Here is a 16210-nt window from a genome sequence, read left to right as displayed (position 1 = left end):
CACCCACAAGAATACATTATCAAATCTTTTATTTAGTTTTTGTTGTAAGTTTTCAAAGTTTCTTATCACAAAAGCACTTTCAATTTCATACAAGATTTTTATATTTGATTTTCATTCTAATAATCTTGATTTCTTAGTTTATCTTGTGCCGGTAACGATATCTTATCCTTTTCATTAGACCTCTAGAAAACCTTTGTTTTCCATCCAGGATAATAGGTTTTGTATTTCCAGGCAATAATCCTTTTGGGCATATATGACTTTTAGTAATTGATCTCTGTTAGTCAGCTCATCCAGTGATAAATTTAATTCCATCAAATTATTGGAATCCCACAGAGCAAGGGGAAGAACTTGTGTCACTGCTTCAAAAGCTAAGGGAGAAAATATGAAATTTGTTTCTATTAATAACTCACTCACTATATTGTATATTTTGTTTGAAATATAATATTTTATTGAATAATTTATATGAAATGATATGAAAAGTTTGACCTTTCTCAATTCTCTTATGAGCTATAACAAGCACAATTATGTGTGAACTATTCTTATCTGAATTGTACTGGAAGGTGCTTATTCATCATCTGAGTTGTAATCAAACAATTCTCAAAGCTCTCCTCATATCGTTCTTCTTTACTCTAATCAATCGTATTGTTTGTGATTACAATGGGTATGTGGATCATTGACCCTTTAACCGAATTAGGTAAAACTGTTTTTTTCTAACCAACCTGTTTCCAAAGGTCCAATGCAAGTTCAGCTTAAAAATATGAATATATTAAAGGTAAACATTCGTGGATAAATAAATAGTAGAGCTTAGAGAGTAATCGTTTGTTATTCTCCATATCGATATATTTCACAAATAATTGTAACCTACTGACGCGTTTGAGGCATTACACAGAAAAATGTTGGCACTTGAGCCAACATAACATAACTGGCCAATTGCTTTTAGATTTTAACTGAAGTCTGTTCCAACGTTAAACGTTTGAAAAGAATCTTTCATTTTCGGGGTTTTATCCAAAACCTTTGAATTTATTCATATTGGGCTGTAGAAATAACCACAGCGAAAAGCGGTAGGCGAGGAATATGATCATGTGTATCCCAATTCGCCACGATATAAAGCTCTAGCAGTAATGTGTGGACATATGTCTACCCCATCCGGGTCTTATCAACGCCTAAAGATTACCAGGCTATAGCACGTTTCATGCTAAAATATTTGGTGTAAAGTGGCTGCCCGATATTTTATGCTTACATAGGCTATTCAGTTCACAGAGGTTTTGAACTACTCACTTATCAATGAATCGGGCATAACTCTATGTTTAGCTCAATGACATGGGACCTCCATTTTCTAACAAGACCGAACGGCATTTCACTGTGGAATCACTTAAAGAATCTTTGAAACACTAACAAATGTAAACAGCATTTCTGACAACTACAATGAAATCTCATGTTCCTTACATCTCTCAATTATTGTCAGCAAGTTCTACAGTCTCTTGATATGGATATCGGATGTAGTAAAATTGACAACTACTTAATTATGCTTCCAGCACAAATTAGGTGCTGCAAATTAGGTATTTGTATTTTCTGTAATAATATTATGAAGAATTGCCAACTGACCTACTTTTTGTTGCAAATTCAATGTAGTTTGGGGACATATCATATATAAATTACAGTTTGGGGACATATCACTTTGCAGAACTAGAGGATGTGGTAGACATTACTGTGAAGAGTGGTTAATAGCCGTGAAGAGTGATTTATAAATTCAGCTCTAGGATGTCCAAATCCTAGTCGAATGAAAATATTCGCTTTGAATATGAAAAATTGTTTTTTTTTTTTTTAATTTTTTTAGCTATGTCAATATTTCGAAATATTGCCAACTTATCCGCCATAACATATAAAAGAAAACAGCCGATTTCTCATACACAAAACGACCGATTTCATTCGACTCGAACCCCAAAATTGATTATTTTTCTTTATAAACCCAACTCTTTTGGACATCTTAGTCTAAGGGAAGCATTCTTTCCGATTATGAGGAATTTGGTTTTTGTCTTAACTGTATCAATATTTCGAAGTATTGTGAACTTAAAGGGTGATACGGTCAACATTTGGTCAAGGGAAAACGCGTGTAAATCGGTGAAATCGTTTATTTAGAAAATCAAATTAAATGTCTTTTTCAAGTTCAATTAGTATAAAATTCAGGAAAAATATTCAGTTAGGTTTTCGCTTTTCCAAATCCGAATTGCCGGGCCTCACGCTTGACACCTGCCATCAGATTTTGTACAGCCACCTTGTCCACCTTCTTCGCCGCAGAAAGCCAGTTTGCCTTGAACTGCTGCTCGTCCTTAGCAGTTTTTTTTGGTCTTCTTTAGGTTCCGCTTGACAATAGCCCAGTATTTCTCAATTGGGCGGAGCTCTGGCGGGTTGGGAGGGTTCTTGTCCTTGGGAACCACCTGCACGTTGTTGGCGGCGTACCACTCCATGGCCTTTTTACCGTAATGGCAAGATGCCAAATCCGGCCAAAACGTTTATTCAAACACTCTTTCACGTAAATTTCTTGGTTGACAGTCCCGGAAGCTATGAAAATGCTGCTTTTCAAGCCACAGGTAGAGATGACTTGCCAAACCAGATATTTCTTTGCGAACTTTGACAGTTTAATGTGCTTGAAAATATCTGCTACCTTTCCCCTTCCTTTTGCCGTATAAAACTCCTGTCCCGGAAGCTGCTTGTAGTCGGCTTTGACGTATTTATCGTCGTCCTTTTACCACGCACTCAAACTTCGTCAGCATCGTCGTGTACAGCCTCCGGGATCGCGCTTTGGCCGTCGTATTTTGTTTATCATCGCGATTTGGAGTCACTACCTTCTTGTAAGTCGATAGTCCAGCTCGTTTTTTGGCTCGATGCACGGTTGTAGACGATACACCCAGCTTATTTGCGGCATCTCGGAGAGAGAGGTTAGGGTTTCGCTTGAAACTACCGGTAACTCTCTTTGTCGTCTCAGCGGCTTCCGGTTTTCGATTTCCCCCCGATCCAGACTTCCTGGCTGCCGACAAACGTTCCCCAAACCCTGTAATTACATTTGTAACGGTTGATTTGGCAACTTTCAGCGATTTTGCCAGCTTTGCGTGCGAGTAGCTAGGATTTTCGCGATGCGCGAGCAAAATTTTGATACGCTGCTCTTCTTGCTTGGACGGCATTTTGACAACTGAAGAGTGAATTCCAAAATCAAAATAGAAGCAACATTCTGCACACACACACCTTCAAAATGAGGGGTGTTCAGGTTTTTTAAATGCAAAATTGAAAGAAATACGTCAAGTTTATATTGACCAAATTTTGACCGTATCACCCTTTATCCGAAAAACTCTTTTTCTAAATAATGTAAATGTACAGTTTGGGGACATATCACTTAGGAGAACTAGAAAAATTGCTAGACGTTAACTAATGACAGTGGTTAACAGCTGATTACCAATATCCAAAACGACCGCTTTCATACGACTCGAACCCTAAAATTCTAAAGAATTGTTCTTATATCCAAAACGAAAGCTTTCGTTCGACTGGAATTCCAAAAACAGCTGAATTCTTTATATAAATTCAGCTGTTATGGATATCCTTGTCGAACATTGATGTAAAATATAAGAAATTGGGGTTTTTTGGTTTGTGTCTTAGTTGTGTATTTATTCGAGAAATGCTTGTCCTAAAAAAGGTAAATGTACATTATTTTGCACTAAATGATCTTAGTACCAGCCTCAAGTCAATACTTCGATCAGCTAATACTAAAATACACAGAGTTTGGTTTATGTGCTATCTGTGATAATATTTCGAGGAATTCCTAACTAACCACTTTATTTGCAAAACCAAACAAATATAAATTACAGTTTGGGGACATATCACATGGTACCGTGAAGACTGGTTAACAGCCCATTTCTTATATCCGAAACGAAAGCTGTTTTGGACATCCTAGTCGAACGAAAGCATTCGTTTGCTAAATAAAGTGTTTTGTTTTTTGAAAACCCATACACATATGAACTGCAGTTTGGGGACATACACATATGGATTGCAGTTTGGGGACGTTATCACCTAGGTGAAGTAGATAACTAGCTAAATTTGCTAGATATTAACCAAAAATGGAAGATTTGTAAAAATTTGTTTACTTTAGGTTGTAGCTCATAGTTCGATATTTTAGATTCTCTCCAAAACTCCATTATATAAATTACATGTTTCGTTTTACTGTTGCAATCACGCAATTGTATTCTTCTCTAAAGTCACAATATTTATTGATTGATTTTTATACCCACCACCATAGGATGGGGGGTATATTAACTTTGTCATTCCGTTTGTAACACATCGAAACATTGCTCTAAGACCCCATAAAGTATATATATTCTGGGTCGTGGTGAAATTCTGAGTCGATCTGAGCATGTCCGTCCGTCCGTCCGTCCGTCTGTTGAAATCACGCTAACTTCCGAACGAAACAAGCTATCGACTTGAAACTTGGCACAAGTAGTTGTTATTGATGTAGGTCGAATGGTATTGCAAATGGGCCATATCGGTCCACTTTTACGTATAGCCCCCATATAAACGGACCCCAAAATTTGGCTTGCGAGGCCTCTAAGAGAAGCAAATTTCATCCGATCCGGCTGAAATTTGGTACATGGTGTTAGTATATGGTCTCTAACAACCATGCAAAAATTGGTCCACATCGGTCCATAATTATATATAGCCCCCATATAAACCGATCACCCGATTTGGCTTGCGAGGCCTCTAAAAGAAGCAACTTTCATCCGATCCGGCTGAAATTTGGTACATGGTGTTAGTATATGGTCTCTAACAACCATGCAAAAATTGGTCCACATCGGTTCATAATTATATATAGCCCCCATATAAACCGATCACCAGATTTGACCTTCGGAACCTCTTGGAAGACCAAAATTCATCTGATTCAGTTGAAATTTGGTACGTGGTGTTAATATATGGCCTCAAACTCCCATGCAAAAATTGGTCGATATCGGTGCATAATTATATATAGGCCCCATATAAACCGATCCCTAGATTTGACCTCCAGAGCCCCTTGGAAGAGCAAAATTCTTCCCATTCGGTTGGAATTTGGTACGTGATGTTAGTATATGGTATCCAACAACCATGCAGGAATTGGTTCCTATCAGTCCATAATTATATATAGCTTCCATATAAACCGATGACCAGATTTGACCTCCGGTGCCTTTTGGAGAAGCAAAATTTATCCGATCTGCTTGAAATTTGGTACGTGGTGGTAGTATATGATATTTAACAACCATGCCAAAAGTGGTCCATAATCGTACATAGCCCCATATAAACCGATCCCGAGATTTGGTTTTGGAACCTCTTGGAGGAGCAAATTTCATCCGAGTGAGTTGAAATTTGGTACATTGTGCTAGTATATGGTCGTTAACAACCATGCCTAACTAGGTCCATATCGGGCTATAGTTATATATATGGCCCTCAGATAAATCGATCCCCAATCACACAAAAATTGGTCCATATCAAGTTCATAATTGTATATAGCCCCCATATAAGCGACCCCCATATTTCAATTCTGGCTCTCTACGTACAAAAAGTCCATATCGATTCGTAATTATTTGTAGACTTAACACTACATAACTTTTTTGTCTAATAAATACCATGTATGGACTAAATCACAATTTAGAAAACGATGTTAAGAAGTTTTAAGATACCACAACCCAAGTAATTCGATTGTGGATGACAGTCTTTCGTAGAAGTTTCTATGCAATCCATGGTGGTGGGTACATAAGATTCGGCCTGGCCGAACTTGCGGCCGTATATACTTGTTTAAATGAACACTATGAACTATGCACCCACTGTAACTTCACTTGATAAAAACCTACTTTATTTTCATTGGATTCGCAACTACTTACCCCATCGATTACTTCGGATCACTTCGTAATGTAGTTCGGAGAGTTTAGGCACCTTTCCCTTAAACTTCAACAAATTCAAATGAGCCACCAATTGATCGTGATAATATTTTATATAATAATCAAATTTTGTAACTTTATCACCGATGATAGATGAGGAGAGTAACAAATATAGCAAATCCTTGACAGGACTACCATAGGAACACATATTCATATTAGTAAAAACAAAATCCTTAATTTTGCCAAAAGCATCTATATGGAATAGCATATTATCCATACTACAATTGCCCAATTGTAAAACTTGGAATTCCAAAGGATTAGTAAATGATTGTTCCTCAAGGAAATGGGATTGCAGAGATTTCTGAAAAGAATAAGCAGAAGTGATTGAAAATCGAATTTTCTCAAAAATTAAATTTTACTTACAATTTTATCTTCATAGTGCTTTAAATCATAGGAACGTAAATTCTCATGAAAAATACGATTACTTAGGATTTCCAAATGTTTGTTTGAATTTTTTTGAAGTGTATTGGCTTTGTTAAATTTGAATTTGCTGTGGAGACCGCTTGCTGCATGAAATGCTGCTAGATTTTCCAATACAATTTCCATTTGTTTAGCATTCAAACCATTTTGTATAGGCCGATATCCTTTGAATTGCAAATCTTCATAGAGTATATAATTTTCGGGGACTTCTTGAGGAAATTTGAAGACTGTGGGATGGAATGTTTTTGATTTACTTTCTTCCTCGTATATAATCTTGAATTTTGGCAAAACTTCAAAATGTATAAAATTTTCCTGGTCCAAATTGCTTTCATTTAAAAATGGTAAAATTTTCTCATTATTAACAATTGAAGCAGTTTTAAGGATAAAGCCCATGACTCGTCTTTTTCCATCTGAAGTAAAAGATAAAATCAATTTTTTATAGCTATTATTAAATTATTATCTTTACTAGTTTTCCATTTATGATACACGTTTTGTTGTCCCTATTTCTTTTAGCCTTACCTTTAGTTTCAAACTCCGTTTTTATACTCAAAAAGTTATCCGCTTTGTAATTGTTCACATATTTGATTAAACATTTTAAAAGTCTACTAAAGTCCGAAATTTCTTTCCGCAATAAATCCTCAAAAAGAAATTCTGTGACCCAAGTGGGTGTAGCACCGTCGTTTATGGAAAATTGTCTATCGGTTACCATTTTAGAAATTCAACTGAAATTTTAATTGAAACTCTTGCCCCTTAGGTGTGGTGAAGTCTATTAGATTAGCTAACTGATATATGATTCTTATCGTCGAAATAAATTCCGTGAAAAGATAATGATTTGTTATATTTTTATAGCGAGAGTGGTCAGTATTCGAAAGTAAAGAGCGTGTAAATTAATCTAATAATTATTTGAGGAGAACCATATCAACAAGAGGCCTCATAGGTAAATACAATATAATAACAGTTTTCATATGCATTATTCGGAAATCTACAATGAGTATAATGTATAACTATATAATCGATTTGACTAATTGTAAATATTACGTATTTTTAAACACTTTTAATTTTTGAAGCCTATTTTCAGGCGCCATAATAAAGAGGGAGTCAATATGTTAACAGTGCTAACTTGTATTACGATTTTCATTCTGTGAATATTGGCGCTATTCGATTCTAAGTGATAGCGGTCTGGAGGCTTTATTTGCTTGTTGTACTATATACAACGCTTGTGTGAGCCACGTTGAATTGAAGTTATATCTATTAAAATTTTAAAAGTTAATATTTGGATAAAAAAATGCAACGAAACCCAAAACATGTGGTCACATTCATATTTGAAACAGACTCACTTCTTTTCGGGGGAGAAACGGATGATCTATCTGGTGTATTATCAATAGTTTATACTACATCTACTAGTTTTGGGTGTTGAATAACTATTACTTGTTTTCTGGGATTATATTATTGACAAAGTTGTACATATGGTTCCGAATATACGATATTATGTATGAGCTGTTAAAATAAAGCAGTATAGTACCAATTTTCTATAAAATTCCACTAAAATATAATTAACTCGGTAACTGACATTGTTATTCTGAAAAAGAAACTGTTTATGGGGTTTTTCTTTAATATTAAACTCCAAATTCTAAAGCATACTTTCAGGCTTTTTAATATTCTGGTATACGCGTTGCCAACGGAGCTACGCGGGCATGGTTTCATTCATATATCTATAATAATTTGAGATACTTGTTTAAAAGAAATGTTCATATATTTATTAAGACGACAACTTTTACAAAATTTCGTCAGCTTCTCTCGCTAACCAATGGTTTAACACATATGTAGATTTTCATAAAATAACGTTGATACTATTAGTTGGCAACTCTTGGCAATACACATTAATACTACGTTCGCACTAGACACGAAATCCTCGTAAACGAGGATTTTGGCAGAAATCCTCCTAAATCTCAGTAGATTTGCAATAGGAAAATATCAGCTGATTCATAGAGGATTTCAACAAAATCTCTTTCAAAATCCCCTATACTGCCTTGTACAAAAACGCGCTTTTTGCAACCCTGCCCCAATTTTCCTTGTAGGTGAATGTGTGTGTGCGTTGTGTTGATATATTTACAAACAGCTATTAAGCCCTAAATCTACGAAATCTCGTATTTGGCCAGTCCGAACACTTGAGATTTGTAAAGAGATTTGAGTTTTAAATAGAGAGATTTCGTGCCTAGTGCGAACGTAGTATAAGTGTGTAAATATAAACAAACCGATAGGTGAACACTTGTATAAGCCTAGTACTAAGATCACGTTTTCGCACGAAAAACTGTTATACTCCATATAAAAAACGTTAGCGCGGCATAAATGCGAAATCTTTGTTTTGAGCATTTTCCAACAAATATGTATACAACCCTGGATTTTTCGCACGAAAAAATATGCAGGCATATTACTTCGCATAAATAAGTTAACATACCTGGGTTTGATACCCTATTTACGGAGATAGATGAAGATATTCGGTTTTCGCAGAAACGAACTTAGTACTAAGCATTACGTGTATTTCTTATAGGAATACCAAAATCCACAGCGGAATACCATGACGGCTAGCGGCGTGTCTCCAAATTAAAATCTGTTCTAATCAGGGATGATAAAGTTGTCACTTTTGTGCTTTTTTGATACATTTCAACTGCTCAAAGCAACTTCGCACGACCGCGAGCCATTGGGTACTTTTCATCAGAATTACTCTACATACGCCCTCAAAAAAAATCGCTTCTGTAACATATACCCCAAACTCATTATGCTTCAAACATATATATTATCAGGATTGGGCCAAACAAAATATTTTTTGTATTGTTCAAACATATTATTTTTCACCTTAGGGCATACACTGGTAGTAAAAAAGTTTAATGAAATTTTCTTTGTGTGGATATATTTTTAAGGCGCCAATTGGTTATTTCCATTATTTTACTTGCAGCAAACTCTCTAAACTCTTTCTAAACACATATATGTTTATAGACTATTTCCAAATAAATATATGTTTGCATCTAAGCATATTATATTTACAAACATTTTATGTCCCAAACATAATATGTTCTAACATATTAACATATATGTCCCAAACATATTATTCTAGTTTATGAACATTATATGCTTGCACTTAAAAATATTGTGTTAAAAAATTTAAGTTCCAAACATATAATTTTTACACCCAAACATATGAAAAACAGTCTTTTTCGTCAGTGGAATTACTCTATATAGAGTTATTCTGCCCGAAATTAGTACGTTTCTCAGTTATCAACTTAATTCTAAAAATTATAAATAGCGGTCATTGAAGAAATAACCATATTCTAAAATGAGGATATTGTAGATTTTATTACAGGATCTCAATATTATTGAGAGCAATAATGTCTATACCACATTCGTCCGCAAATGTGAAATGTGATTTTTTTCGCCACACTGAGTAATAGAGCATTAAAAGATACGTTAGTGTATAAATTTGAAACGCCCAGAAGGAGACGAAATACACATATGGTGTCTTCAGTAATAATGCTTAGAGCTGGCCCTTGAGCCGGTTGTCACAGTTGGTAGAATTCTACAAATTGGAATTTTTTTACTGTTTTGTAGATTGGTAGAATTCTTGAATTTGGTAGATTTTGCAAAGAGGTACTTCTTCATAAATTGTATACAGAAATAAAATGTTGACAAAATTTACTATAGAAATAAAATTTAGAGAAAATTTTCTATTGAAATAAAATTTTGACATTTTCTATAAAAATAATATTTTGACAAAACTTTCTATAAAACTAAAATTTTGACAAAATCTTCTATAAAAAATTTGCTATAGAAATAAAATTTGGACATTTTCTATAGAAATAATATTTTGACAAAATTTCCTATAAAATAAAATTTTGACAAAATTTTCTATAGAAATAAAATTTTGACAAAATTTTCTATAGATATAATTTTGACTAAATTTTCTATGGAAATAAAATTTTGAAAAAGTTTTCTATAGATATAATTTTGACAAAATTTTCTATAGAAATAAAATTTTGAAAAAATTTTCTGTAGAAATAAAATTTTGACAAAATCTTCTAAAAAAAATTTACTATAGAAACAAAATTTCCTATAAAAATAAAATTTTGACAAAATTTTTTATATAAATAAAATTTTGACAAGGAAATAAAATTTTACAAACTTTTCGCAGAAATAAAATTTTGACAAAATTTTCTATAGTAATAAAAATTTGCAAAATAATATTTTTTTAGAATAACTAAAAAAAGTGTCCAAATCGGTCTAGATTAAAATATACGGATACTTTTACAATAGTATTTAGTTTTGATTATGTAATTTTAGCACTTTTGGGCTTCGAAAAGTACATTTTTAGTACTTTTCGTCAACATCATTTACCATCCCTGTTCTTAGTTCCTTGAAGGAAAATGGTATAGTGTTGCCATCGCTCTTCAAATTTTACTACACCCATAGAAAAATTATTACCATACGGTCTCAAGTCGTCTGTTGTTGTATTTGGAAGGTTTTTGTATGTCAGTTGCGCATCTAATTAAAGGATGATCGAGTTAGAAAACAAAAATAATGCTAAAAAATATTATACTTGACTATACTTCGATATATTTACTGAATTTATTTAATATTCGTCATCTTATCCCTAACTATTGTTATTTACAAGCCGCATGAAAAAAAAAAAAACTAAACTAACAAGGCGACCAATTACAATTGGTCGCAACGTCTACATATCATGTGTTACGGCGTTGTGATAGTTAATACCGCAATAATACCGGATGCAAATGATTTGATAAAAAGTGGTACCAAAATTAAAAGGTAACGTGCTAGGCCGTAGCCAGGATTTTAATTGGGGGGTGGGTTCAAGTTAAAACAAATATTCATATAATCTCATGTGTAGAAAATTTTATTTATGCATAGGTATGTATACAATATTTTTACAATATTAAATTGAGCCGACGGGCTTTTTGGGCAGCAAATAAATCAATGACTTCTTCAGTCGGCACATTTATTCGGCGATGAACCGACATTAATGCCAATCCATTGAGTCTACTCTCGCTAGTCGAATTTCTAAGATACGTCTTTAATCTCTTCATTGTTGAAAATGAAAGTTCGGATGAGTACGTAGTAATTGCAGGGATGGAAAATGCAGTACTATAGTACTTGTTTCAATACTTTTTCATCCCGGTCAGTACCGTAGTACCCCCGCGAATGATTTAGTACCTTTTGTGTACACATTTTTGAGTCGATATCAGATTTATGGTACACTATCTTTGACAAAATATTTTAATATTTTGAGAAAGTCTTTATCAACCTTATTTGATAATAGTCTTTTACAAATATGGCAAAACAGACATGTTCATGTGGGAAGAAAATCTCGATTTTGTAAAAGACATAGTCAAAAACAGGATTTTATTGATCTTCAAGAGTGTTTTAGTCGACAAAAGAATGCGATTCTATATTATCGATTTTTTATTTCGGTAGAAAATGTTGTCAAAATTTTATTTCAATTGAAAATTTTGTAAAAATTTTATTTCTATAGAAAATTTTTGCAAAATTTTATTTATATAGAAATTTTTATCAAAATTTAATTTATATAGAAAATTTGGTCAAAATTTTATTTTCTTTAAAATTTAGTCTCTTGAATAATTTTCCAGTGAAATTTTTGTAAAAAGTACCTTTCCGCTCAAAAAATACCTTTTTTGTACTTTCTTAAAAATTGTATTTTCCATCCCTGAGTAACTGGCAAATTGACCAAAATTTTTAAAAGAATATGCACGTTTGGAAATATCTCTTTATTGCACTCTCCAAGTGCTTCCATCGCTGAATTAGGCAGGTTCTTTTCGCAGGTTTTGCGCCATTTCATTTACACATGTGTGTTTGGCTATTTCGTTGTTGTTGCTATGGCTAAACAAAGCGAGTCATGTTCACAAAAAGAACAACAAACACAAATAATAAGCAGAAAGACATTTTCCAAAAATGAAATTTGTGGTGCGAGAACAAAAACAATTTGTTTTTTCGGCCGTCGTTTGACGGACTTTTCAACTAGTATTCTATGATTTGTGCAAGTTTTATAGGTAAGCGTTTTTCAAAATAAAACCTCCAGCTTTTCTTCAACATCTTAGATAAGATTTTTCTATGCAGCTAAAAATATATATTTATTTATATAAAAATATTCATTCATTTCGGGGGGGGGGGGGGGGGGTTGATCCCCATCATCCCCCCCCCTGAATACGGCCTTGGTAACGCGAATCAATTTATTAGTACCAAACGGTAATGGTCACATACCGCCTTTTTTTCTACCAGTGTAGACATTATTATTGCCTGGCCACGTGGACAATCTTTTATCGTAAACTAACTCAACAAATAAAAAGATATTACATGTTTTTATACACATCGAATATTAAATAATGAAAATCATTCTATATTGACATCAAAAACACTCGGAAACAAGAAAACAGGGAATTTTTGGGTGACAAGCTTATTGCATTTGTCGTCTCGACAAAATGTTTCGCCTCCCGCATATTCCACTAATCTAATTTAGTGTGTAAATATACTAAATCAGATTAGTGGGATTCTGTATCTCTTCACGAGAATCGTATTCTATTCCGTAAGTAATTTTTGTTACGAAAATGTAGAATCATAGACGAAAAATTTATGATGTTCTGAATAGCTCATATAAATGTTGCATTGAGTATTAAAGAGTAGAAAAGAGGCCTAAAGTTGAATATGCAGAGCTTGGAGAGATATTCTCATTATTCAACACAATTTAAGACAATTTATTTTTATTTTAGTGAAACTGACCTTAAGCATAATTAATTCTATATAGATAGGTAAATTCCTATACAAGTTGACACGTGTTGTCAACATAGAAGAGCAGCAATATTTTCCCAATTTTGTGTTAAATTATCATTTTTAACACAACTAGAAAAAAACCTGACAGATATTCAGTTTGACTTATGGAGAACGCACTCTAATCATATAACAGATTTTTTTTTTTATAAAATCCAACTGCATCAACATTTGTTTTCATTTAATATTATTCGCATATCTAATTTATAGAATGATTTATCATATTACGAAATAGTTTAACGCCTTAATTTGGTCTAAACCAAACACCCAAAAAAAATCCACCCCTTCGGCAATAAGCATATTGATAAAATCCCTTTATATTGTTTTCACTCTACACAACATCCCCTTTTGTGACATAAATCCTTACTAGACGTCATACCCACAAAGAATTAGAGCATTGATTTTCACCTAATCATGTCACATTTCATATATGACAAATTAATTGAATGAAATTTTAGGACAAAATCTCCAAAAAAAAGGTATATATTAAAACCATAGAAAAAAATCAATCACATATTTGGTTAATATGCTGACACTTCACTTGTTCCCTTGTCAGGCTTCTAGTTTTCAACAGATGTTCTATTATGACCGAATTATTGTGTGTTCGTAAGTGTCTCTTTTCAATTCGTTCGTTAACAACACTGGTTGGCTTGTTTGTGAATCAATGGTGAGCTTCTGCCTATTTTCACCATGGTGGTGGTTTTATTATCGTTGAGTTGAGAACAGGCTACAAATGTTTAAATATAGGTAGTGTTGAAGCGATGGTATAAGCCTCCGTGGCGCAATTGGCTAGCGCGTTCGGCTGTTAACCGAAAGGTTGGTGGTTCGAGCCCACCCGGGGGCGCATTTATTTTTTATTTTATTATTTTTCTTTAACAAAGTAAGTTCTTTATTTAATTTATATGGCAGAATTGTTTACTTGATTGAATTAAATCATTTCAAAATAATGAATTTGAATTAAGATCATTTCAAAAAATTTTACTTCTTAATTCAATTATATTTGATATATATAATATAAATTATTAACTAAATTAAATGGATTCACAATTTACAAACATTATTTAAAATAAATAAAATTAATTTAATAATTTAAAATTAATTTATTATGCCTTAATTAATATGTCTGTTCTTTTAAATTTAAGTAATTTAATTTTATTCAATTTATATTAAACTTATTTAAATCAATTTACTTTAGAATAATAAAGGTTTTATATATATATATAGTAAATATTATAATTAGGGCAAAGATCATTCAAAAATGTTTCTTTATAATCAAATTAATCATTTCAATAAATAAAATCAAAATGAATAAATTAAATAGTATGTAAATATAAAATGACATTTAATTTTCATTTATTTTTAGGATCGCTGGTCTTTAAGGAATATATTCAATAGATTGAATAAATAAATAAATTAATTACAATAAATAAAAGTACTGAGAATTTAATTTAAGATGGCCTCATTTAGTTCTATTAATTTTATTTCATATAGTTTAATCTTTAGCAAAATAATATTAACATTATATAAACTAATTTACTTTTGGGTGAATAAAGGATTAATTAATTTAAAATATTATAATTTATTATTTTTAATATATTCAAGCATTTCGGACAAGGATGACCATTTAAAAATGTCTGTTCAAGTTATAAAGAGATATTTTTTTAATAAAAAAAAAAAATGAAAATCATTTCAATAAAATTGATTTTTCAATTCAATTCAAAGTAAATTAAAATTTGCATAAAAAACTGAATTGAAAGAAAATCAAATTCAATTAAGTAAGAAACATAAAATAAATTGAATAAATGTGAAAAAATTAATACATATTAAATAAAATTCTTCATTTCACTTAAATGAATAGTATGAAATGACATTTCAATATAAATAAATTAATGAAAATAAGCAAAATAAATAAAATTAATTTTACATATCATTACAAAAAATTAATTTCATTCAATACATATAATTTAATTTTATCCAATTTATTATTTAAAATACTTTAATTTATATATCTGATTAAGCTTTGTTTTAATATTACAATATAATTTTTATATTTGATCTTTTCTTGGACGAAGAAGATAAGTTAACAAAATATTTCCTTACAATCAAATTGATTTGAATTAAAACTATATCAATAAAATTTAAATAAATAAAATTATAATAATAAAAAGCAAATATTAAAACGAAATTAAATCAAATGTAATTTAGTATGAATTATAAAATAAATTTAATTCAATGGAAATAAAAATTAAATAAATTTAAACAAATCAATAAGTAGCAGCCAATTCTATTCATTAAATTAATTGAATAAGATGAAATAGTATGAAATTAAATTGAATTACATTTTAATTCAAATATTTTATTTAGACTAAATAAAATTAATTTTATTTAAATTTAGTATGGCTTCATTTAGTTATATTTAAATTTAAACTATTGAAATTAAATTAAATCTATTTAAATGAAATTGAAATAAATAAAAAAGTTAAATATTATAGCGTAATTATATCAAATATATTTATTTAGTAAGAAACATAAAATAAATTTAATAAATTTACCCAATAAAATGTTTTTCAATTCTTTTCAATTAAAATTACATGAATAACATAAAATAGGATGAAATGAAATTCAATTATGTTTCATTTTAAATATTTTATTTAAAATAATTTAAATTAATTTTAATTAAATCTAGTGTAGATTCATTTAGTTGAAATAAATTGCATACATATAATATAATTTTACTCAATTTATATTAATTTTAATTAAATTACTAAAACTTAATTAAATTAAAAATAATTAAAGTAATTTTTAATTAATTTTATATTTAATATTATAAATTTTATAGTCGAGGAATTGTTTTGAAAGATTATTTAAGAAATATATTTTACTAAAAACAAAACAATAATATTTTAATAATTAAATTAATAATTAAAATTAAAATTTGGTTGCAAAATTGAAAATTGAATTAAACGAAATTAAATTTAATTAAG

The 16210-nt window shown here is 31.0% G+C and overlaps 1 protein-coding gene and 1 non-coding gene across 2 annotated transcripts; one reads left to right on the top strand and one right to left on the bottom strand.

The window, feature by feature from the left end:
* Positions 1–12: 12 nt before the first annotated feature.
* LOC142237982 (uncharacterized) lies at positions 13–7101 on the bottom strand. Its single transcript, XM_075309469.1, has 4 exons — positions 6894–7101; positions 6318–6784; positions 5898–6255; positions 13–368 (listed from the first exon to the last, which is right to left on the bottom strand). The coding sequence occupies exons 1-4, from the start codon at positions 7081–7083 to the stop codon at positions 175–177; spliced, it is 1209 nt and encodes a 402-aa protein (XP_075165584.1). The 5' UTR covers positions 7084–7101; the 3' UTR covers positions 13–174.
* A 6895-nt stretch (positions 7102–13996) lies between these two features.
* Positions 13997–14070, top strand: TRNAN-GUU (transfer RNA asparagine (anticodon GUU)). The gene has a single exon. It is a non-coding gene; the product is annotated as a tRNA-Asn (tRNA).
* The last annotated feature ends 2140 nt before the right edge of the window (positions 14071–16210 follow it).

The sequence above is a fragment of the Haematobia irritans genome, chromosome 1, assembly GCF_050003625.1.
Source record: "Haematobia irritans isolate KBUSLIRL chromosome 1, ASM5000362v1, whole genome shotgun sequence".
In the NCBI taxonomy this organism is placed as follows: domain Eukaryota; kingdom Metazoa; phylum Arthropoda; class Insecta; order Diptera; family Muscidae; genus Haematobia; species Haematobia irritans.
Note: the sequence above shows the minus strand (reverse complement) of the source record. Positions and strands in the feature narration are given on the sequence as shown.